Source organism: Mesoplodon bidens, assembly GCF_964165515.1.
Source record: "Mesoplodon bidens genome assembly, chromosome: 2".
NCBI classification, from domain to species: Eukaryota; Metazoa; Chordata; class Mammalia; order Artiodactyla; family Ziphiidae; genus Mesoplodon; species Mesoplodon bidens.
Window position 1 is genome coordinate 41,120,548 of NC_138177.1, and position 23,355 is coordinate 41,143,902.

At 37.3% G+C, this 23,355-nt stretch overlaps 1 protein-coding gene across 3 annotated transcripts in view; it reads left to right on the forward strand.

Annotated features, from left to right (window-relative positions):
* Positions 1-2,418: 2,418 nt before the first annotated feature.
* The window catches only part of TSEN15 (tRNA splicing endonuclease subunit 15), a gene marked incomplete at its 3' end in the record, with an annotated part of 31,511 nt that continues 10,574 nt past the window's right edge, over positions 2,419-23,355 (forward strand). For all 3 annotated transcript variants that reach the window (XM_081223529.1, XM_081223528.1, XM_081223527.1), the window contains exons 1-3: positions 2,419-2,579; positions 4,788-4,869; positions 5,151-5,286. In XM_081223529.1, coding sequence (XP_081079655.1) covers positions 2,457-2,579; positions 4,788-4,869; positions 5,151-5,286 — 341 coding nt within the window. In that variant the 5' untranslated portion in view covers positions 2,419-2,456. The remainder of the gene's footprint in view (positions 2,580-4,787; positions 4,870-5,150; positions 5,287-23,355) is intronic.

Below are 23,355 nucleotides of genomic sequence, written 5' to 3' on the forward strand. Positions count from 1 at the left end.
TTCTGTATACTTTTGGGATTCCCTAACCTCCCTGCCCCATACACCTTTTTTTTTTTTCTGAAGTTGAAAATCTTCCCTTGAAGATGTCTGAGCTTTGTTCACATAGTACCTAATTCCACTGGATCTCCTTACTGATTTATAAAATTTCCCCTTTCCTCATATGAGGAACAGAACACTCTTAAATGCTTCTATAAGTACCATCACCTGAACTGATTGGGATCTTTAGAGGTGAGAGAGAAAGATCTACTTACCTCTAATTACTTGAATTAGTGTCAGTGCTCAGTGCTTCAAGGAGCCTACTAATTTCAGTGTCATTTGCTTCTTTAGGGCTTAGCAGCTGCTTGTAGAGGCAAAGGTTAATAACTTCATTCAAATGTAATACATTCTAGGGCAATTTATGAATCTTCATGCACTTCTTCTTATATGTAATGCATTTTTAAAAATGCATTCAAGCTTTTTATCTGGTTTTAAACAGTTTGACTTCAGCATGGACTTCATTGTGTTTATTTTACTTGGTATTCATTTAGCATTTTGTACCTGCAAATTTCTTTCATCAAATTTGAGGAATTTTTAATTTCTTCCATTTTTTTCCATCCCATTCTATTTCTTTTCTCTTTCTGGTATTTCATTTACATGTATGTTGGATTGACTGATATCATGTGGCAGGTCTCTGAGGCTCTGTTTATTTTTAAAAAATCATTTTTCTCCTTGTTCACCTTGGATGATTTCTTGGATGACTGTTCTACCTTCAATTTCATTTAATTTTTTCCTTGTAATTTCCACTTGGCTGTTAAATCCAACCAGTGGAATTTTTTTTTATTTCTGAAACTTTAATTTTTAGGTCCAGAACTTCCATGTGATTCTTTTTTCTTTTTCTCTGATGAGATTTTTTTTTTGTCTCCTGACAGTTTCATTCACTGAAAATATGTTTTGTTTTACTTCATTGAGGATAGTTATAATAGTTACTTTAAAATCTTTATCTGTCAGTTTCAACATCTGATTCATCTCAGGGTCAGATTCTACAAAATGTGATCCACTTTCTTGATTTTCGTTTGTCAGTAGTTTTGAATCATATCTTGGACTTTATGAATAATAAGTTGTGGAGGTTCTGGATTCTATTACTTTTCTATGATGAGTGTTATTTCCTTTGCATTAGCAGGTGATTTTCTTGGCTAAATTTGAACTGTAAACTCTGTTTCTTTGAGGATAACCCTAGTCTCAGTTCAGATCTTTTGTTTTTAACAGAACTGCTGTAATTCTGTTTCAGGTGGTTCAGGATCTGTCAGAGATGTGAGCAGAGTTTGGGGATCCTCTCTCTGGCTCCTGCCCTTTTGGGATTTCTCAATTTCTTCAGCATTCAAAGTTTCCTGGCTTCACTTTTTTGGTTCTCCAGAAAAGAAAAACTGGGAGTTTTCCCACATGCACCCCTGCTGCCAAAGAGCCTGCCTCCTGGACTGCACTTAGCTCCAAGCTAAACTCCAAGGAAAGGGCAACTTTCGTTTATGGTTCCTCATCTGCCCTTCTCCAAGCAAGCTTGCCCTCCCCACCAGAGTCATGCTTCTGTTCGCATTCCAGGGCATTCTGGTAGTTGCTTTTTGTATTATGTTTTCTGCTGGGGGATAGTCCAGTAGGGTCTTAGTCTGTCATATTTGGAAGCAGAAGTTCTATCCCTGCCTGGTACTTTGACTCTTGAGAGTCACTTCTTGCCTTGGTTAATGCAATGCCTCCTAAACAGTCCCTGCTTCCACCCTTGACCCCTAAGGTCTATTCTCAACACTTCAAGAAGAGGGATACTGTGAGAGCGTAAGAGCAACTTCTAGCATCCCCCCATTTCACTTTAGGGATTTAGGTAAATGCTTAAAATGTCCTACTCTGCCTGATTGAAACTCCTCGGCCTTCACTTCCACGTCACATGCTTATGCTATGCTGGTTTGCATCCTACTTTTCTGACCGCTCGTGTTTACTTTCAACAACTCGAGTTTACTCTTGCTCCTCTAATCCTGAAAGGTCGGTCCACCCTAAAAATACGGTCCTTGGCAGTCTGGTTTTTCTCCTTTCGACTTTCTTCTCTGGAGATCTCATCCACTTCTACACTTTAAGCTTACATGTCACGGCAAAGAAGCCTTAAGTCTCTCCCACTTTCTCAGCAGAGCTGCAAACAGCGCTGACGTAAGGAGAATTAAGGGCTTCTGGACTCGGGGTATTCTTGAACCTTCTTTTCGCTAGCATCTGCCCAGATCTGAATAAGCGCAGACCGAAAGGGGAGTGCGTTTGCGTAGGTTCTAGTTATGTTTGTCTGAAGATGGGGCTGACACAACTGTCCTCCCAGCATCTGAGCTCTCCCGCGCCAGCGCATGGGACGACTGGGAAGCGGAACCCAAACGCGCGCGTCTCTGCTTCTGGCCGGGCGTGGAGAGTGCAGCGCGGTGCACCACGGGCGCACCTCACAGCAGGGCATGGAGGAGAGCGGCGAGTCCCAGCCGACCGCGGGCTGCAGCGATGTGCGCTCGAGCGGCGACCGCGGCGGCGGCGCCCCCTCATGGGCCCCCGAGGACGCCTGGATGGGCACGCACCCTAAGGTCAGGAGGCGCGAGAGGAGCAGGGCGCCGGTCCAGGCCTCTACCCCAGGCGGAACCCACGGGCCGTGCTCCCCTTTGGGCCCTTGACTCCCAGCCGCATGGGATCGCCGTTTACGCGCGAACCTCACCGAAGGGGATCCTTTATGCTCACTGCCCGCTGCAGGCAACCTTATTTTTGTTTGTTTAAATGAGTTGAACTCTTGTTCTGACAACGCCCCCTTCCCCCTCCCTCAGACCATTCTTAGCTGGAGGGAACAACATTGAATACACCGCCCCTCAAGGCCAGATAGTAACCACTCCACTAATCTGAATTTTGCTGTCTTAGGGCTCGTTCCGGGGATGGTCTCATTTAATACTCACAGTAACCAAGCAAAACAGTTTGTGGGCCATGGATAAGATGTAGTAGTCTACAGTGATTAAGGTTTAGGCACAATCCTCATTTGCCTCTGCTTGGCAAATTGCTGCCCTGTACCAGTCATGGCCCAAACAATGAACGGATAGTGAATGGATATAAGGGTTTTTGTAGGAATATCAGGGACTAGATACTTTGGTCTAGTAACTTTAGTAGAATTACAGTCTTCTGCTGGAGAGCAATAGTTCATAGATAATAATCTAAAAACACTCCAGAAAAGGAACAATTTGAAGATCTTTTCATCTTCTCTTGCTTGATTTTATCCTCCTCTGATCCCCTTATTTCCCCTCAAGGTGAGAAAAACAAACACTAGCATGGAGGTGTTATTCAGTGCCATAAAAGAACCAAAACATGGAGAGGGATCATGGTGGTTAGGAGCATGAACTCAAAGTTAGACTGCCTGGGTTTGAATCCTGGTTCTGTCACCAGCTTTGTGATTTTTTTTTTTTTTTTTTTTTGGTGCAAGTTGTTTTATCTCATTGTTCCTCAGTTTTCTCATCTGTAAAATGGGGATAAGAATAGTACTAACCTTATAGGGTTGTTACAGGATTAAATCAGTTAATATTGGTAAAGCACTTGACATAGAGTAAACATTACCTAAGTGTTTAATAAGTGGAACAACAGTAACAAATTTTAAAAACTTCTTCTAGATTTCATGTTACTATTTATATTGGTTGTTTGATTTTTCACTTCTGCATTTGTATTATTCAGTTTGAAAATTACTTAGGTCGATCCAGTAACGCAGTATCAGATTTATCATCCTCAAACACCAGTTTGATTATATTATTCCCATGCTTAGAGAATTTCCTTATGGGTAAAATTCAAACTATTAGCTTGGCCATCAAGACCTTGCCACCTGGTCCCCAGTTGCCTTTTTAGTGTCATTTTCAAACACGTTTAAGGTTTGAGGGGGACAGTTAATAACACCCCTCTTTTCCTGTACCTGTGCACACTTAGGAGGACACCGATGGGGAAGTGTGACTTCAGATCTGCACCCAGGCAGGTCTGCTGACGCCTCACTTCTGCATTGTCCCTGCTTCCCCACCTAGTCACTGACATAACTCGAATACCTCAGGCTTCTCTTGCAGGGACAGGCCCCTGAAGAATGTTTGCTCAGTGCTGACCAACAGTCTGAAAGCAGCAGCAGCTTGCTTGGTCCTTTAAAAACCAACAATTAAATAACTCCCTACTCTTGAGTGAGCAGGGGTGGGGAGAGAGGCCAGGAGTGGTGTTCTTGCAGACTTTCTCCACAGGCAAATTAGAGACCAGGGAAATAGAGGCTCCCACTAACATGTGCCAACAAAAGTTCTATTAAAAAATGTCTCTACTCCTGGCAGATAGGTTTCTTTATAGGCCCTTGAATATGTGTTGCTTATTCCCACCTTTGTGTGATTACTCACACTGTTACTCTACCTTCTCTATTTATTCAAATCATACACGACAAGTCCTTCAGGGTCCAATTTGCATCCCACCTCTGCCAGGACACATTCACCAACCAAGCCACCTGAGTGGAGCTCCTTTAACCTGTTGTGTCATGTTTTTTTATTCCACTCACTTGGTTTTTAGTCACTTACTGTCATGTATTTTTATTTACCTACAATTGCAGGTGTGCGTGTGTTTACCCTAACAATCCATAAGTTTTTTAGAGATAGGGATCAGGGCTTAATTGCCATGTAACTCCCACTATACCTATAAGAGAGTGTTATATATTATCTATTTAATGAATAGTTGTTGAGTGAAAGAAAATATTAAGAGATTCTTCCTTCTCTATTTGACAATTACATTTTGATTTTCAGTATTTAGAAATGATGGAATTAGATGTAGGAGATGCCACCCAAGTTTATATAGCATTCTTGGTTTACCTGGACCTCATGGAGAGTAAGTATTTGTTTTATTATTGTTTTGTTATTAGGGCGGTGGGGGGGGGATGAGGAGTTGGGTTGGCATATAGCGTTTATGCATTTGCTATTAATTTTGTCACTGTTGTGATTTCTTTATTCCTTTACATTGGGAATTACTGGGTAACAGAAAATACTAGAATGATAAGGAGACATAGCTTTATAAGTGATGTTTGCTCAGCTGAGTATTAGGTAGGTGTTTGGAACTTTTATCTTTTATTTTTGATAAACATTATTGTCCATTCAATGATGCACTTTCAGGTAAAAGTTGGCATGAAGTAAACTGTGTGGGATTACCAGATCTCCAGCTCATCTGCCTTCTTGGTACTGAGATAGAAGGAGAAGGGTTACAGACTGTGGTACCTACACCCGTCAGTGCTTCCCTCAGCCATAACAGGTGGGCAGGTGATTTTGATCTTTGTTTAACAGGTTAGTCCCTTTCCTGAATATAGCGCTAGGAATCATTAAATTAGAGGTAGTAATATATATATAGTATTTGTATACATTTTGTAAAATTTTATCTTCCACTTTTTTAGTTAACTCCAGGTCACAGCAATGTACACTTACATACAGATACAAACAGAGCATTTGTCATTTACACTTTTCCTTTGAAAATAAAATATCTTAATATTCTGTCTAATATTGATATATCACAGATGCTTCAACAAGTTGGTTTTAATTAATTACAGAGATTCTGTAGAGACAGATATTGGAAAGTTTTGAAACAAGGAATGTGGTTAAAAACAATCTTGATTTTTCCCTCTCACAATGTGTCTGCCACATATTGTTAACATTTTCAGATAATCTGCTGTTTGATGACTAAAAATTTGGAGGTTTTGTTCCTTTCCTCTCAAAGCATTTGTAGAGGTAGTAATATATTTTAAAAGGAATTTGGGGTACAGGGATCATTGCTTTACTCTTGGTTATTTGAGGAATAAGTTAAATATGAGTATTTAACAAGTATCATTTACTGTAAAGTATTACTGTATTTTTCATGTTCATTGGGAATTGTTTCATTTTAGATCTTTTTAACTTTATAAAAAGGCATGTAATCGTTTGAGGCTCACTTTATGTACTTAATGTCATACTGCTAACATTGATCTATAGTGTATTTTGGAGGTGGGGGGCTGCCATATAGCATTCCATCGTGTGATTGTACCACAGTTTTCATACCTACTCTCTTGATGATGGAGTGTTGCTAATGTTCAACTTCAGGGAGTAACTTCAAACTGTTTTCCAAAGTGGTTGCCTCAATTTACTTTCCCCTGCAATGTAAACAAGATCTTTGGAAGCTGCGTGGTGTCTTATATTTGGTATTCTCAGACTTTTAAATTTTTGTCAGTTGAATGGCTTATCTCATTGTGGTCTTAATTTGCAGTTCTCTGATATTGAACATTTATTTATATATTTAATATTTCCTCTCTTGAGAAATGTATTTTCATATCCTTTGCCTACTGGATTGCTTATAGTTTTCTCATTGACTTCTAGGAGTTCTTTATATATTCTTGATAATAATCCTTTTGGTTGTGAGCTTTAAAATCTGTCTTTCAGGTATCTTTTGATGAATACAGTTCTTAATTTGAATATAATCCTATTTATCCATTTTTAATCATCAATATCTTTGTATCTAATTTAAGAACTATTTCCTGTCTAAAGGTCTAAGAAGTTCACCTATATTTTCCTAAGAGTTTTAAAGTTTGCTTTTTTTAATGGTATGAGAGGAAGGCTAGGAACCCTATTTTCATTTGGATAACCATTTTTCTCCACCTCCATTTACAGAATATTCCCTCCTTTCCTTATTGTCTGACATATCATCTCTGTCATTTTCCAAAGCTCCCTCTATGCATTGATTTGTTTCTGGGCTCTCTTTATATTCCATTAGTCAATATATTTATCCTTGTGCCAATACCACATTTTCCTAATTGGTAGCTTCGTAAGAAGTCCTGGTATCTGGTTAACAAGTCTCCCTTTTTGCTCTTCTTCTTTAGAAGCTGTGGTAGGCAGCCTCTAAGATGGCTTCTTATAATCCAGCCTTCTGATGGTCACACTCTTGTGTAATTCCATTACCTGGAGTGTGGTCTGGAGTTAGTGACTTGCTTTCAATAAATAAAATTTGGCAAAAATGATGGGATGTTACTTCTAAGATTAGATTATAAAAGACTATGGCTATTTGGGGTCTTTTGTGTTTCCATACAAATTTGAAATTTTTTTGTTCTAGTTCTGTGAAAAATGCCATTGGTAATTTGATAAGGATTGCACTGAATCTGTAGATTGCCTTGGATAGTATAGTCATTTTAACAATATCAATTCTTCCAATCCAAGAACACAGTATATCATTCCTTCTGTTTCTGTCATCTTTGATTTCTTCCATCAGTGTCTTACAGTTTTCAGAATACGGGTCTTCCTGACTTCAGACTCTGCTACAAAGCTACAGTAATCAAAACAGTATGGTAGTGGCACAAAAACAGCTACATAGATCAATGGGACAGGATAGAAAGCCCAGAAATAAACCTACACGCTTATGGTCAATTAATCTACCACAAAGGAGGCAAGAATATACAATGGAGAAAAGACAGCCTCCTCAGTAAGCAGTGCTGGGGAAACTGGACAGCTATGTATAAAAGAATGAAATTAGAACATTCTCTAATACCATATACAACAATAAACTCAAAATGGATTAAAGACCTAAATGTGAGCCTGGATACTATAAAACTCCTAGAGGAAAACATAGGCAGGACACTCTTTGACATAAATCTCAGCATTCTTTTTTTTGATCCATCCCATAGAGTAACGGAAACAAAAGCAAAAATAAGCACATGGGACCTAATTCAACTTACAAGCTTTTGCACAGCAAAGGAGACCATAAACAAAACGAAAAGACAACTTACAAAATGGGAGAAAATATCTGCAAACATTGTGACCAACAAGGGCTTCATTTCCAAAATATACAAACAGCTCATACAGCTCAATATCCAAAAAACAAACAACCCAATCAAAAAATGGGCAGAAGACCTAAATAGACATTTCTCCAAAGAAGACATACAGATGGCCAATAGACACATGAAAAGATGCTCAACATCGCTAATTATTAGAGAAATGCAAGTCAAAACTACAATGAGGTACCACCTCACACTGGTCAAAATAGCCATCATCAAAAAGCCTACAAATAATAAATGCTAGAGAGGTTGTGGAGAAATGAGAACCCTCCTACACTGTTAGTGGGAATGTAAATTGGTGCAACCATTATGGAGAACATTATGGAGGTTCCTTAAAAAACTAAAAGTAGAGTTGCCATATGATACAGCAATCGCACTCCTGGGTATATATCCAGAGAAAACTCTAATTCTGAAAGATAATGCACCCCAGTGTTCATAACAGCACTATTTACAGTACCCAAGACATGGAAGCAACTTAAATGTTCATTGACAGATGAATGGATAAAGAAAATGTATATGTGTGTGTGTGTGTGTGTGTGTGTGTGTACACACACACACACACACACACACACATAATGGAATATTACTCAGCCATAAAAAAGAATGAAAAAAGAATGAAATAATGCCATTTGCAGCAATATGGATGGACCTGCAGATTATCCTATTAAGTGAAGTAAGTCAGATAGAGATAGACAAATATCGTATGATATCACTGATATGTGGAATCTAATAAAATGACACAAATGAACTTATTTACTAAACAAATAGACTCACAGACATAGAAAACAAACTTATGGTTACCAAAGGGGGAAGAGGGGAGGGACAAATTTGGAATTTGGGATTAACAGATATACACTACTATATATAAAATAAACAACAGGACCTACTGTATAGCACAGGACACTATATTTAATATTGTATAATAACCTATAATGGAAAAGAATCTGAAAATGAATATATATATATATATATATATATAGAGAGAGAGAGAGAGAGAGAGAGAGAGAGAGAGTAAACAACTATACTTTGGAAAAAAAAAAGACTATGGTTTCTGTTAGGCACTCTCTCTGACTTCCTTGTTCTGAGGGAAGCCAGCTGCCCTGTGAACTGTCCTAGAGAAAGTCTGAACGTAGAGGAGTAAAGGTAATTACTGATGGAGCAAGATTCTTGAGAGGTGGGGAGTGGTGGATTCAAGAAACTAGTTAAAGAGATTAATATTGAGCTAGAGGAGGAACACCTGAACCTCTGAGTCTGTGGGGCAGGTAGAAAGGACAGAGGAAGACATAGGTGTATCTGAGTGGGTTTACACGCAGGGAAAAGGACAGAGCACCGTAAATTCTAACATGAAGCACTTTGATAAACACCTATTCCTTTTGTAATTCTCTATGATAAATGCATATTGATTTAATAGAAAGACCACTGGACCAAAGCCATAAGACCTAGGTTCTGGTCTTGACACTGACACAACATTTTCTTTGATGATTGGAGACACACCTAATTTTTCTGAGTTTCACTTTCTTTGTCTTTTATTGAGGGATATAGATTATCAGTAGATAACATGTAAGATCCCTTCCAAATCAAAGCTACCATAATTGGTTATTTTCACTGTGTGTATTGTGTAAAATTATATTAAATTTTTAGATTTCTATTAAATATTTTTTGTATGTGTGATTTGTTTGAGAATTGTTTTTTGATATATCAGGCTATTTATACCCGTCTTTGAGAGGCTCCTTACTCTGAGATTTTTCTGTGTGTTTGAATATCAACACACAACAATTTTACTAGCATTATTTCCAATAATGCTTCTGTCTAAAAGACTTAATAATTCACTCCTTAAATCTCTCCCTTTGTGTCTTTTAATTACTCTAACAAATATCATCCTAGCTAGTATTATTAATATGTTATTTGTTTGGAGAAGGAACTACCATTTAGAGTTTACCTGAATTTAATCCTAAAAAATAAAATCAATAGACTGTTTGAATCAAATCATTTCATAAGTCTAGAATAAGTTTGTGTCCTATTTATTTTTAGTTTTTCCCAACTGGTGATTATTGCTTTTCTAGCTTTTTAAGTTTGTTTTCTTCTTTAAAGAGAATTAGTTGGAAGGTTAACTTAGTAATCCATTTTTATACTCTTGAATTTAATAACTCATAGGGCTTAAGTCTATGTGTTTTGTTTTTATATAAATATTCATAATTATATTATGCAGTGGAATAATAATACACAAAATAGCACAAATGAGGCCCAATACACATTACATTTAATGCCTTTTATGGCATAAGCTTTTCTCAACTCAAAGTATGCAGATAACCTTTTAGCAAAGATTTGTGTGTGTATGTTTGATTTCATTCCTCAGTTTTTAACAGGAGTGATATTTTTAGGTAGTAGGCAAACTTTTATCTATTTTTACTTTTATGTGTACTTTGTATATAAAATGTTACATATCTAACAGAGATGCTGCAATTTCAGACGTTTGTGGTTAATGTAGGAATTTTCCTTCATTAGTAACACAGAGAAAATTATTGACTTTGAAGCTTTGGCAGCCTTGTATAGGGAAGAAATTCATTAAGCAAAGTCCTAAAAGTATTTGGGTAGGAATTTATGAAGGTAGCTCACCTTAAAAAAAATACATTTTTTTAAATTTAAGAGAACAAATAGCTCTTAATTTATCTGATAATAAATCATCTACAAAAATAAATAACTCTGTGTTCACTTTTGAATATCATTACTGTCAGATAATATTGCTTGGACTTTTTAGTTGAGCAAATATTTATAGACAATTATGTGTCAGGAACTGATCTAAGTGCTAGGAATGCCGTGTTGATCAAGACAGCCTCTTTCATTTTTTGAGGTATAATTGACAGGCAACATTATATTAGTTTCAGGTATAAAACAGGATGATTTGATATTTGCATGTATTGGGAAATGATCACCACAATGAGTCTAGTTAACATTCATCACCATACATAGTAACAATTTTTTTCTTATGATGAGAACTCTTAAGATCTACTTTCTTAGCCACTTTCAAATATGCAATACAGTGTTATTAACTGTAGTCACTATGCTGTACACTACATTCCCATGACTTATGTATTTTATAACTGGAAGTTTATACCTTTTGACTCTTTTCACCCGTTTCACCCACTGCCTCTGGCACCCACCATTCTGTTCTCTGTATTTATGAATTTTGTGTGTGTGTGTGATTCCACATATGCATGTGGTATTTAAGACATTCTCTTGAAAGTAATGTTCTAGCACTAAATGTTGGCTGGAAAATACATTTTATTTCATTTTTTGGTAATTGTTAGATGAGATCTGGTAAAAACAGAATTGTCCTTTGTTCAGAGATTTAATTAACTGTAATTTGGGACCACCTCCACTTATTTTATTGTTAGGTAATTGAATAACAAGGGTAGTGGAGTAATGATAAGTACTTTACACAAGGTTGTGTCAGGACCCAAAAGAAGGACAGAAAAAGCCTCCTGAAAGTTGTAAGACACCATGTTTTAGTAGGACAAGTGCAAGTAGTTAAATGTGCCTGCCTGCCTAGCATAGAATCTAGTTCAGAGTAGGTGATTAATGGCATTGATTAAGGCCGCTAATGAACAAATGAATGTATAGAACTCATGAGAAAAGAAGGGAAGGATGGGGAATGAGGCAGGAAGAGTTACGTACATCATGAAGGCCATCACTGTTTTCACTTTTTTGCTGTTACAGATTGTACTGTAATGAATAGCCTTGTAAGTATATCCTTGTTCTCATGTATGAGCGTTTCTCTAATGTAGAAACCTAGAGGTGAAATGTCTGGGACATATAGCATTTATACCTTCATCTTTACTGGTTCTTACTAACCTGCTCTCCAGAAGGTTATCAGTTTATGGTCCCACTGACAATATATAAGTTTTCATAGACTAGGAGAAGAGATTTACTGACATATAGGTGACAAAGATTAATTCAGAATATGTAAATAACTTCTGTGCCTCAAGGAAAAGAACAACCCAAATGAAAAACATGGGCAAAGAATGTGAACAGGCAGTTCATAGAAGAGGAACTCAAATGCTCAAATCTATTTGTAATCAGGGAAATACAAATATAAGATGTGCTTGTTCATGTTTATCTTGATGATGCAGAAGCTTTTCAGACAGTTTATGTTGTTTTTGTTTGACAAAAAGGAGGTATGAGGGGATCTTTGAACAGGGCTATAGCTAGCTCATAACATGCCTTGGAGCAAATTAGAAAAAGGGACTCCCTCTGGACATACAGAAAAAGTCTCTTCACCAGGATTCAAGGTTTGGCAAGCACCATAAATCAGATTTCAGACGCACTTGTACCTGGCATCCTTGTGCAAGGCACAGTCTATACAATATACATGATTCCTTACCCCTGAAGCATGTCTGTTGAGTCCTAGGTTTCCAGAAGGAACTCTAAAAATTACTGGTACATGGATGGTGTTATTGAAGGGCTTTAAGCAGGGGAGTGATGCTGCAGGTTATTCCATGTGGTTATAAGAGTATTTTGCATTTGTAGAGAAGTTACAGAATTTCAAAGTACCTTCACATGTATACTCTCGTTTCATCAGCTCTAAAATCCTTAGTGGTATATAGGGTACTTGTTTTATCCTAATTTCACATATAAAAAGCTTAGATTAAAAATGTGGTTTTATTTATGCTCTACTGTTCCCAAAAGATAATAAAGGATTAAATGAGTTGTGCCAAGATTCATAGTAGATAACAAAGTCTCATAGCTATAGTTCTTCTTACTTTGTTGGTGATTTTAAAATCTTTTACTGTAGAATAAAACCAGATACAGAAAACTACATAATATAAATGCATAGATTGAGTTACAAGGCAAACATTTTGAACACTTGTAACCCACCAAGTCGAGAAATAGAACTTTTCTAGCCATCCCAGAACCACTTGAGTGTGCCCTGTCCTAAGCATTACCTTTTCCTTTCCCGTTATTCTTACTTTTATAATAATAACTTTTATTTTGGCTATACTATTTTATGGTGTACTCATGGTACATTTCAACATTTCCCTGTCCTCTGTATTTTCTGAAAATTGGCAACTGGAACCAGGGCCTTGATTATATCATATTAATAAGACTGTAGCTGGTGGTCTGTTCTTTTGTCAGGAGGCATGTAATGTCCTTTTACTTTTTTTTTTTTTTTTGCGGTACGTGGGCCTCTCACTGTTGTGGCCTGCAGAGTACAGGCTCCGGACGCGCAGGCTCAGCGGCCATGGCTCACGGGCCCAGCCGCTCTGCGGCATGTGGGACCTTCCCGGACCGGGGCATGAACCAGTGTCCCCCGCATCGGCCGGCAGACTGTCAACCACTGCGCCACCAGGGAAGCCCCTTTTACTTTTTATATACATTTTAAAATCAACTTAATTTCTACAAATAAAGCACTTCTTTATTTACATCTCAAATTTTGCCCATTAAAAAATGTTTTTGGTTATATCCTGTAAATCTCTGTTGATCTGCAGTAGAGTCCAGCAAACTCTTTCTGTAAAGCTCTAGATAGTAAATATTTTGGGATTTGCAGGCCATTTGGGCTCTATTGCAGCTCCTTAGCTCTGCCATGTTATGGTGAAAGCAGCCCTAGACAATACATAAACAAATGGTGTGGTTTTTATAACTTTATTTACAAGAACAGAGGGCAGTCCAGATTTGGCCCATAGACCATTGGTTTACCAACTCCTGATCTGTGGGTTTTGCCTCTATCCTTCTCTTTTCCTTACAATTTTTCTGTTAAAGAACCTGGGCTGTTTGACATGCATACTCTCCCATAATCTGGGTTTGTCAGTTATTCACGGTGCATTTCAACATGTCTCCCTGTCCTCTGTATTTTCTGTAAATTGGCAGCTGAAACCAGCAGCTTGATTAGATGCAATTGGATCATGTTAGTAAGACTATAGCTGGTAGTCTGTTCTTTCATCAGGCAACATATAATGTCTGGTTACCTCTCTGTGTGATCTTAGTAGCATTGATGCTTAATGCCTTGCTTTGACTGGTGGTTTTAACCTTTGTTGTCATTGTTGTTCTGACCTATGATTCTAGTCCACTTCCCTTGAACTGCAGCACAGATACAGTAGAGCTTTGGTTCATATATTGTTCCCAGGACCTCTTAGTGCTGACTTCCCCCTTTGACTGTCACTCAAGAAAGCACGTTAGAATGGGCGTAGGTGAGAATGGTGATATATTATGGGGAATATTAATTTTATATTAAAATATGACCTGCCAACTTTGACGCTTTGTTGTTGGAAACAAATTACTTTCTACACACTGTACAACCAACCGGAGCAAACCAGCTGTAGATCACTATCCTAGACTGTGTTGCTTAGCTGCTTGATTATAGTGCTTTTTTTTTTTTAATGCTCTTTATTCCTCAAAAACTTTAAAATGACATTTTTATTACTAGGGAATCTGGGTAGTATACAAAGCCTGAGAGCCAGAGGAGTTGGCAGTTGCTGTGGGTGCGACTTCTTGTTATTTACAAAGGGCATATTACACATTAAGGCGTGATAGCTGTCTTCTTTATTGAAGTCCCAAGTTTTGGAGTCTGTTGTTTGTAATACTGGACCACACTCTATCATTTACATAGTTAACTACAACTTAGTTATAAAATATCTCCCCAGTGATAACAATAAATAATCTCACTGTAGCTCTTAAAACTACAGCAGTAGCTATCTTGCTGCTTGACTGCTGAGTGGCAGAATGGCATATATATTTGCAAGGCGTATGCTTTCCATTATTTATTTTATGATGTATATGTATTTGATGACTCCTTAAAAGGTAACAAAACTAGACAACATTTAATGTTATATCTGCGTCAATTTCTAAGAATGCCCAAACAGTTTTTGTATCCATTTCCTATTTATTTTCCCAGGCTTTGGACCTAGTGATTTTATGTACATAGTTTCTGGCAGAGTACAGACAGATTCCATTACAGAGCAAATGTGTATTTGAATAGCAGTGAGTGAATGCATTACTTTGAGCAAAAGTACAGTTTATGATTGGTGTTTTCTGTAAAGCAGTTATGCATAATATTTGCTCATAGTTAAAACACTTTGGCATATTTTTCAAGGCTCAGAAGATCTTATGTATACTGGTCCCTTGTGAAAATATTGATTTAATACTACTTGCTGATCTCCAGTGGCAGAATAGAATTGGTAAAATGCCTATATCTGATACCTAGTGGGAAAATTATGTTGATGGAGTATGAAGTTGTTTGTGTTTCTTGAAGGGAAAGACACAGCTCCTTTTTCTCTCATCTAAAAATACTTCCTAAAGCTAATGTAAAATAATCTTTAGCTTACATTTTAAAATAGTAAGTTATGTATTCGGATGGCATACGGAAAGTACTCTAGATTGTTTCTTACTAAAGTGAATCTCAGAATCCATGTAGCAGGTTTGGTCAGTGACTGTAGAGGTATGACTACAGTTTCCCCAGACTTCGTGATGATATAAAATCATAGTAATAAATTCACAGAGGTCAAAGAGATCTGATGAATTTAAAAATGAGACAACCAGAGGAATGCTAATGAAAGACAGGGGCCTTTTTCAGAGCTAAGGAAGCCAATGAAGTCAAATTTATGTTCACATGGCTTAATTAGCTTCTCTTTGGACCATCCTGCCATTGATATTTGTTGAGTGTCCCTAAATGTGTGAAGTATATTACAACAAAGTTAGGATAATAATTTTACAGGCTTCTGTAATTATTAGTATTATAGGTAGTTATAAATGGGAAAATATCTTAAGAAACTGACACAAGGACTCATACCAAATTGTGAGGAAAAAATGTTTTTCTGTTTTTTAGCTCTCAGTTTTGGGGTTTTTTGTTTGTTTGTTTGTTTTCTGATAGAACTTATGTTGTCTTCCAATTTCAATGTCAATTTAGTTTCTTCGGTAAAATATGAGAGATGTGCTGAAAACTGAAACCCCAGTTGCCATAGTTTAAGTTTATCTGCTTTTATACGTAAGTTAAAAAAAAAAAAAGCTGAGCAAAGTGTTCTCTACAATCATGAGATTCAGGGACAGTTAAGATACTGTTTTTTGAAATGCTCTATAAATCTCCTTTGTTACAAAGGACGATATTTCCTTGCTTAGTAATACCAGTGAATCATTCATCCTTTTAAACCCAACTAAATTATAAATGGCTGTCTTCTCTCAGTGCCAGAGAAGGATAGTGGATAGTTTATGTGAAGATGGAGCCTGTCCAATGACCATTTTATCCCCCCCACTTCCACAAATTTATGACATTTCTTTTGATGTGTGGTGATTGATAACCTCTCTAAAAGAGGTACCTTCAGCCAGTTTATCTGAGAGGCAGTTTTTCCAAATATCCTCTTTCTTAGCATCTTCCAGTCTGAATATTATTCTAGAAATTTAGAAAAAAGCCTTCAACATTCCATATACCAAATTGGTCATCTGCTAGTTCAGCAGCCATAAGGCTAAAAGTCTAAGAACTTTTGTCATTTGGTTTGATCAGAACTCTTTTGGCAAGATTCTTGTACAATTTATGCTTTAAGAGAAGTGAAGACAATTCATTCAGAGCCAAAGTTAGGATTTCTAGCCTGTGATTTTTTAAATCTGATGCTTAGCTTATTAAGCCATATCAACCTGTTTCTTACAGCATTGTTGTCAACGTTTTCAATGTTTCAAAAGAATACATTCTTCCTTCCTCCTACATTGAATCAAATGAATTGCAGTTCTTTTTTCTTTGTTGGAATTAATGTAGCTTTTAAATACAGTTTTTAAAGACTGTAAATAGTAATTTTTCTTTTCTTAAAGGTCATGATTATTTTTAAAATATTTTATTAGCTGTTTATGTGTTATCACAGCAGTAACCCAGGTAATAAAACAGACCAACTGTTTATTTTTTTATTATTTATTTATTTATTTATTTTGCAGTACGCAGGCCTCTCACTGTTGTGGCCTCTCCCGTTGCGGAGCACAGGCTCCGGACGCGCAGGCTCAGCGGCCATGGCTCACGGGCCCAGCCGCTCCGTGGCATGTGGGATCTTCCCGGACCAAGGCACGAACCCATGTCCCCTGCATCGGCAGGCGGACTCTCAACCACTGTGCCACCAGAGAAGCCCCCAACTGTTTATTTTTAAATTCATTGTACCAGTGTTTTTATGGGGAGAAGAAAAAGAACCCATATCTTAAAACACTGAGGTGTGTAGGAAAAATTAAAATTTTATTTATTGTTCTTATACTAAAATAATATAACTTTCAGTAAAAATACTATGAATGTATATAATTATACTTTTTCTTTAAGCATTAAATGTAATGAATATAAATGAATATTAATATAATTATAGACTATCTAGAGTCAAGCATGTTTTGGTTTGGGGGGAAAGGATAAAAAAGTAAATTGCATATTACTCCAGCATTTTCTAGTTTGCTCATTCATTTTACTAGGCGTCTGTTGTGTGCTGGACTCAAGGGATCCAAAACATCACAAGATGCTCACAGTATTTAGCTGAGACGGACAGACATTTATAGCCATCGTGATGAATGTAATGAGAGACGTGTACGAGGCACTGAGGAGGATTGCAGAAGGAGGAGATAGAACCTTGGCTGGTGGTACAGGAGGTGCGGGAGGCTGAGAAAGCTTCCTGCAGGACGAGCTGTTTGAAATATGTGTAGGCATTCCATGTGGAATGGAGTTGGGAATGGATGTTCCTAACAGAAGTAATAACATGAGCAAGGTATTGAGGTCCGAGAGAGCATGGAGACTGCAAATGTTTCCTTAAAACAGGATATTAGTAATGGCAGAGGGAGGGCGTGCCTGCAACTGCTGAGAAAGCCCTGGATTAGGGGGGTGTGTGTGTGTGTTGATGTGAGAGAGATGGGAATGGGAGAAGGAGGAGGGAGGGAAGGAGGGAGAGACAGAGATAGAAAATATGGAAAAAGTACCCCTTCTCCTGATAAGCAATAGATCAGGAGAGGCTGAAGGGGTTAGGGAATTCAAAGATAAGAGAAAGCTAAACCCAGTGTTTTGCCACTTTGGGAGATGCTGGTATATCCTAAAAAAAAAGGTAGGAAAATTATTTGAATCAGAGTATTAGGAATTGTAATGCTTGTTTCCATTTTCTCTAAAGATACCAATTAAAATATACAAATCTACAAGGATATAGGAAATGACCAGTGGTTAGTGCAAAACCAAGTTTTAGGGATTTGAGGAGATTAAGTAACTCCCTCCATCTCTTGCTATTTCACAAGCTTCCTTTGTTGAACCTTTTCAAGTTCCTGGCCTCAAAATGTTAAAATGTTCTAGGGCTTAGGCCTCTGAGCTTTTCTCTTCTTAGGTAGCTAGCTTCCTCTGGTTCCATGGTTTTAAATATCATCGATATACTGATGACTTCCAAATTTATGTCTCTTCCTCTGCCTCTTCTATGAATCTAAGACTCATATTTAACTGTCTACTTGACATCTCCACTGAGATCTAAATGGCATCTCAAATTGCCATGTCCAAAAAGAACTCTTTCTGTTTTGTAAATAAGTTCATTTGTACCATTTTTTTTTAGATTCTGCATGTAAGCCATATCATATGGTATTTGTCTTTTTCTGTCTGACTTACTTCACTCAGTATGACAATCTCTAGGTCCATCCATGTTGCTGCAAATGGCATTATTTCATTATTTTTAATGGCTGAGTAATATTCCACTGTATATATGTACCACATCTTCTTCATCTATTCACCTGTCCATGGACATTTAGGTTGCTTCCATGTCCTGGCTATTGTAAACAGTGCTGCAATGAACATTGGAGTGCATGTATCCTTTCAGACCATCTTTTTCTCTGGATATATGCCCAGTAGTGGGATTGGAGGATCATATGGTAGCTCTGTTTTTAATTTTTTAAGAAATCTCCATACTGTTCTCCACAGTGGCTGTACCAATTTACATTCCCACCAACAGTGTCGGAGGATTCCCTTCTCTCCATACCTTCTCCAGCACTTATTGTTTGTAGATTTTTTTGTTGATGGCCATTCTGACTGGTGTGAGGTGATATCTCATTGTAGTTTTGATTTGCATTTGTCTAATAATTAGTGATGTTGAACATCTTTTCATGTGCCTCTCGGACATCTGTATGTCTTCTCTGGAGAAATGTCTATTTAGGTCTTCTGCCCATTTTTTGATTGGGTTGTTTGTTTTTATGATATAAGCCACATGAGCTGTTTGTAAATTTTGGAGACTAATCCCTTGTCGGTCGCATCGTTTGCAAATATTTTCTCCCATTCTGTGGGTTATCTTTTCGTTTTGTTTATGGTTTCCTTTGCTGTGCAAAAACTTTTGAGTTTAGAGGATGAAGTGATGGTTACCGGGGGGGATGGGTCGGGGGGGGAGCAATAATTAGGGAGCTTGGGATTGACATGTACACACTGCTATATTTAAAATGGATAACCCTCAAGGACCTACTGTATAGCACAGGTAACTCTGCTCAATATTTTTCTTATTTTTAAAAAAATTTTGTTTTATATTGGAGTATAGTTGATTAACAGTGTTGTGTTAGTTTCAGGTGTACAGCAAAGTGATTCAGTTATACATATACATGTATCTATTCTTTTTCAAATTCTTTTCCCATTGAACTCTGCTCAATATTATATAACAAACTAAATGGGAAAAGAATTTGAAAAAGAATAGTACATGTTAAAAAAAAAAAAAGAATTCTGTATTTGTCCCCTAAATGGCTCCTACTTTCAGTAAATGGCAACTCTATTCATTCTGAGGCTCAGGCCAAAAACCTTGGAGATAGTTATCTCTCTCTATCTATCTATCTATACTTTATTTTTTAGAACAATTTTAGATTTACAGAAAAATTGAGCAGATAGTACAGAGGTTTTTCATGTAAGCTTCAGTCCAGCACAGTGTTTATTAGTTGTTACTATTGTCTTGTCTTAGTATGGTACATTTGTTACAAATAATGAACCAATATTGATATATTATTGTTAAGTAAAGTCCATAGTTTACGTTAGGATTCACCCTTTTTATTGTACAATTCTATTGATTTTAACAAGTGCATAATGTCATGTATGCACCATTACACACAGAATAGATTTCCCGCCCTAAAAATCCCCTGTGCTCCATATATTCATCACTTTGCCCCGACCCTGAACTGCTGGCAGCCACTGAACATTTAACTTTCTCTGTAGTTTTGCGTTTTCCACAATGGTATATTTGAAATCATATAGTATGTAGCCTTTTCAGATTGTCTTCTTTCACTTAGCAATACACATCCTCGCCACCACGGTACTGTTAGTTTTTTGAATTTTAGCTATTCTAATTCATGCATAGTAGTGTCTCTTTTTTTTTTTTAATTTTCAATTTTCTAATGACCTATGATGTTGAGAATTTTTTCATATGGTTATGTGCCATCTGTGTATCTTCTTTGATGAGGTATCTGTTTGGATCCTTTGCCTTTTTTTTTTTTTTTTTTTCTCGGTACGCGGGCCTCTCACTGTTGTGGCCTCTCCCGTTGCGGAGCACAGGCTCCGGACGCGCAGGCCCATTGGCCATGGCTCACGGGCCCAGCCGCTCCGCGGCACGTGGGATCTTCCCGGACCGGGGCACGAACCTGTGTCCCCTGCATCGGCAGGCGGACTCTCAACCACTGCGCCACCAGGGAAGCCCCTTTGCCTATTTTTTATTTGGGCTGTTTGTTTTCTTTTTGTTGAATTTTGAGAATTCTTTATGTATTTTGGATACAAGTCCTTTATCAGATATGTGTTTGGCAAATATTTCCTCCCAGTCTGTGGCTTCTCTTTTCATTCTTTTAATAGAGTCTTTTGGGGAAGAGAAGGTTTTAATTTTAATAGAGTGCAACTTAATTATTTCTCTTACAGATCATGCTTTTGGTGTTGTATCTAAAGGCTCATCCTCAAACCCGAAAGTCATCTAGATTTTTTTCCTATGTTGTCCTCTAAAAGTTTTATAATTTTGTGTTTTACATTTAGTTCTATGTTTCATTTTGAGTTTAATTTTTGTGAAAGATGTAAGATGTGTGTCTAGAGTCATTTTTTTGCATGTTAATGTCAGTTGTCCAGCACCATTTGTTGACAAGACAGTTTCTCCATTGAGTTGCTTCTGCTCCTTTGTCAAAGATCAGTTGTCTGTATTTATGTGGGTCAGTTCTGGGCCGTCTATTCTAATTCATTAACCTATTTGTCCATTCCTTCAGCAATACCCCATGGTCTTAATTACTGTAGCTTTATAGTAAGTCTTGAAGACAGGTAATGTCCGTCCTCTCACTTTGTTCTGTTCGGTATCGTGTTGGCTATTCTAGGTCTTTTGCCTTTTCATATAAACTTTAGAATCAATTTGTCAGTATCTACAAAATAACTTTCTAGGGTTTTGGTTGGGATTTTGCTTAGTTTATAGATCACAATGGGAAGAATTGTCATGTTAACAGTATTGAGCCCTCCTCTCCAGGAATATGGACTATTTCTCCATTTATTTAGATCTGCTATGATTTCTTTCATCAGCGTTTTATGGTTTTCCTTATACAGATGCTGTACATGTTTTTGTTAGGTTTATACCTAAGTACTTCACTTTTTTGATGCTACTGTAAATGGTGTTATGTTTTTCGTTTGAAATTCCAGTTGTTCATTGCTGGTATGTAGGAAAACATTGACTTTCATGTATGAACCTTGCTATGTCTCTTACTGGTTTTGGTCCACCCAGTTGTCAGACCTCCAGATTAGTTTGTTAACAAATTCTGTCAGTTCCCCCTTAAAGGTATATCCACAATCTGACCATTTCTCGCTGCTTCTGCAAGTCTCTCTGGTGTAAGCTACTGTCACCTCACCCTCTGTACTGTCGCACCCTGAGAAGAACACAGCATGTGTCACTACTCAGTATACTATCTATTGGTTGTTTGTTTGTTTGTTTGTTTACTCTCTTCTTCCCCCAGTTCCTCCATGGAAGCAGGAACTTTGTTCTATTCGTTGCTATTTCCCCTGTGCCCAGCCTGGTACCTGGTATTGGGGGTTAAATATGTATTTGTTGTATGAGTGACCTCACCGAGACTACTCAGTTCCTGCAACAGAGACTTGCTAAATAGTATCTTAAAGAACATAAGTTGCTACAAGCAACCTTCCAAGAGCTTCTAAAAAATTAGAATGTCTGCAGAATTCATCACTGTTTCCCACACTGTACACTGTAACTCTAACTGGTATGCATCTGAGGAGAGAGCAGTCACAGATCTGGAGAGTCACTCTGCCAGTGCTATGAATAGTCTCCTTACCTTTTAGTTAAATTCGTTGGAAAAAGGACTTGTATTAATGGTGCAGTAAAGGGTTAATAGAACTGAGTTCCTCCTTTAGAACATTTTTAAAGTTATGAAATCTAATTCTGAAATGCTACATATTTTTTGAAGGATACTCCATTATTATTTCCCCGTAATCAAAAATATTCCTCTCTCCCAAAGTATATTCTTTATTACAAATTCATTAAATCATCATTATTTTATATGAGGCCTGAGGTCTAATAACTAGTAAAACGATTTGTCATTCGGCTTCCCTGCATATCAGGATGTGTGTCCTCATACTACCTCTGTTGGAAATCTGCTTCTGGTGAAACCCCCAATTCTGGCAGCTTCTTTCAACTGACATAGCACTTTTTTCTTACTCTCAAAAAAAGCTTGCAATTTATTTTAGAATGGCTTCCCACTGGGGTGAATAGCCACACAGGCACTTAATTGTTCAGTAAACCCCCCTGGGCTTTTAGCTGCCTTGATTTTTTACGAGGAAGGCATTGGCATGATTCCTAAGGAGGTGGTCTGTTATTCTTGAAACTTTCTTCAGGACTGAGCCTGTGGATGAATAAGGCACCGTGGGCACCAATTGAATTTTGCATTGTGTTTCAGAGTTGCATTATTGCGTGTCATTTCAATATATCATAATGAGGCAGATCAGGGAGTTAATGTCTTTTATTGATGAAGCTACAGTGTGTATCAGTTTGGCTACATTGAAGGGGACAGGAGGAGATACTGCTTTCTGTGGATTGAAATTAATAATAATTTTAACCCATGATGCATTCTAGTTTGACAACACTGAGGTTAAAATCAATGTTGTCTTCAACTTTCTTGTCCTCTGTGCAAATCTCCAGAGATTACTTAGTCTGTATTGTAGGATTGTTACCAAAAAAATGAATGCTAAGGTTTATGGAAAGCATTTGAATAGCTTGGAGAAAGGGCAGTAGCCAAATAAGGTTCCCTATGTGTTTGCCTCAGGCACATTCTCAAGTTAGCTTTGTTAAACTTGGGAGACACTGTTTTCAGTATGCTGAGCTCCTCTCTGAACAATTAAGAGAAAGAAAAACCTGTTATAAACATCAAATTCTGTTACTGTTCATCAACAACTATGATTATTACTGATTTATCTCTTTCTTTAGATGGGATTTTTTCCCTTGAAGTATAATGAACTCAGAATCTGAAATTTTTATTATTAATACATGGTTATGTTTTACATATGTGGATTACTATCACATATGAACCATAAAGGGTTTTATTATCTAAATTAT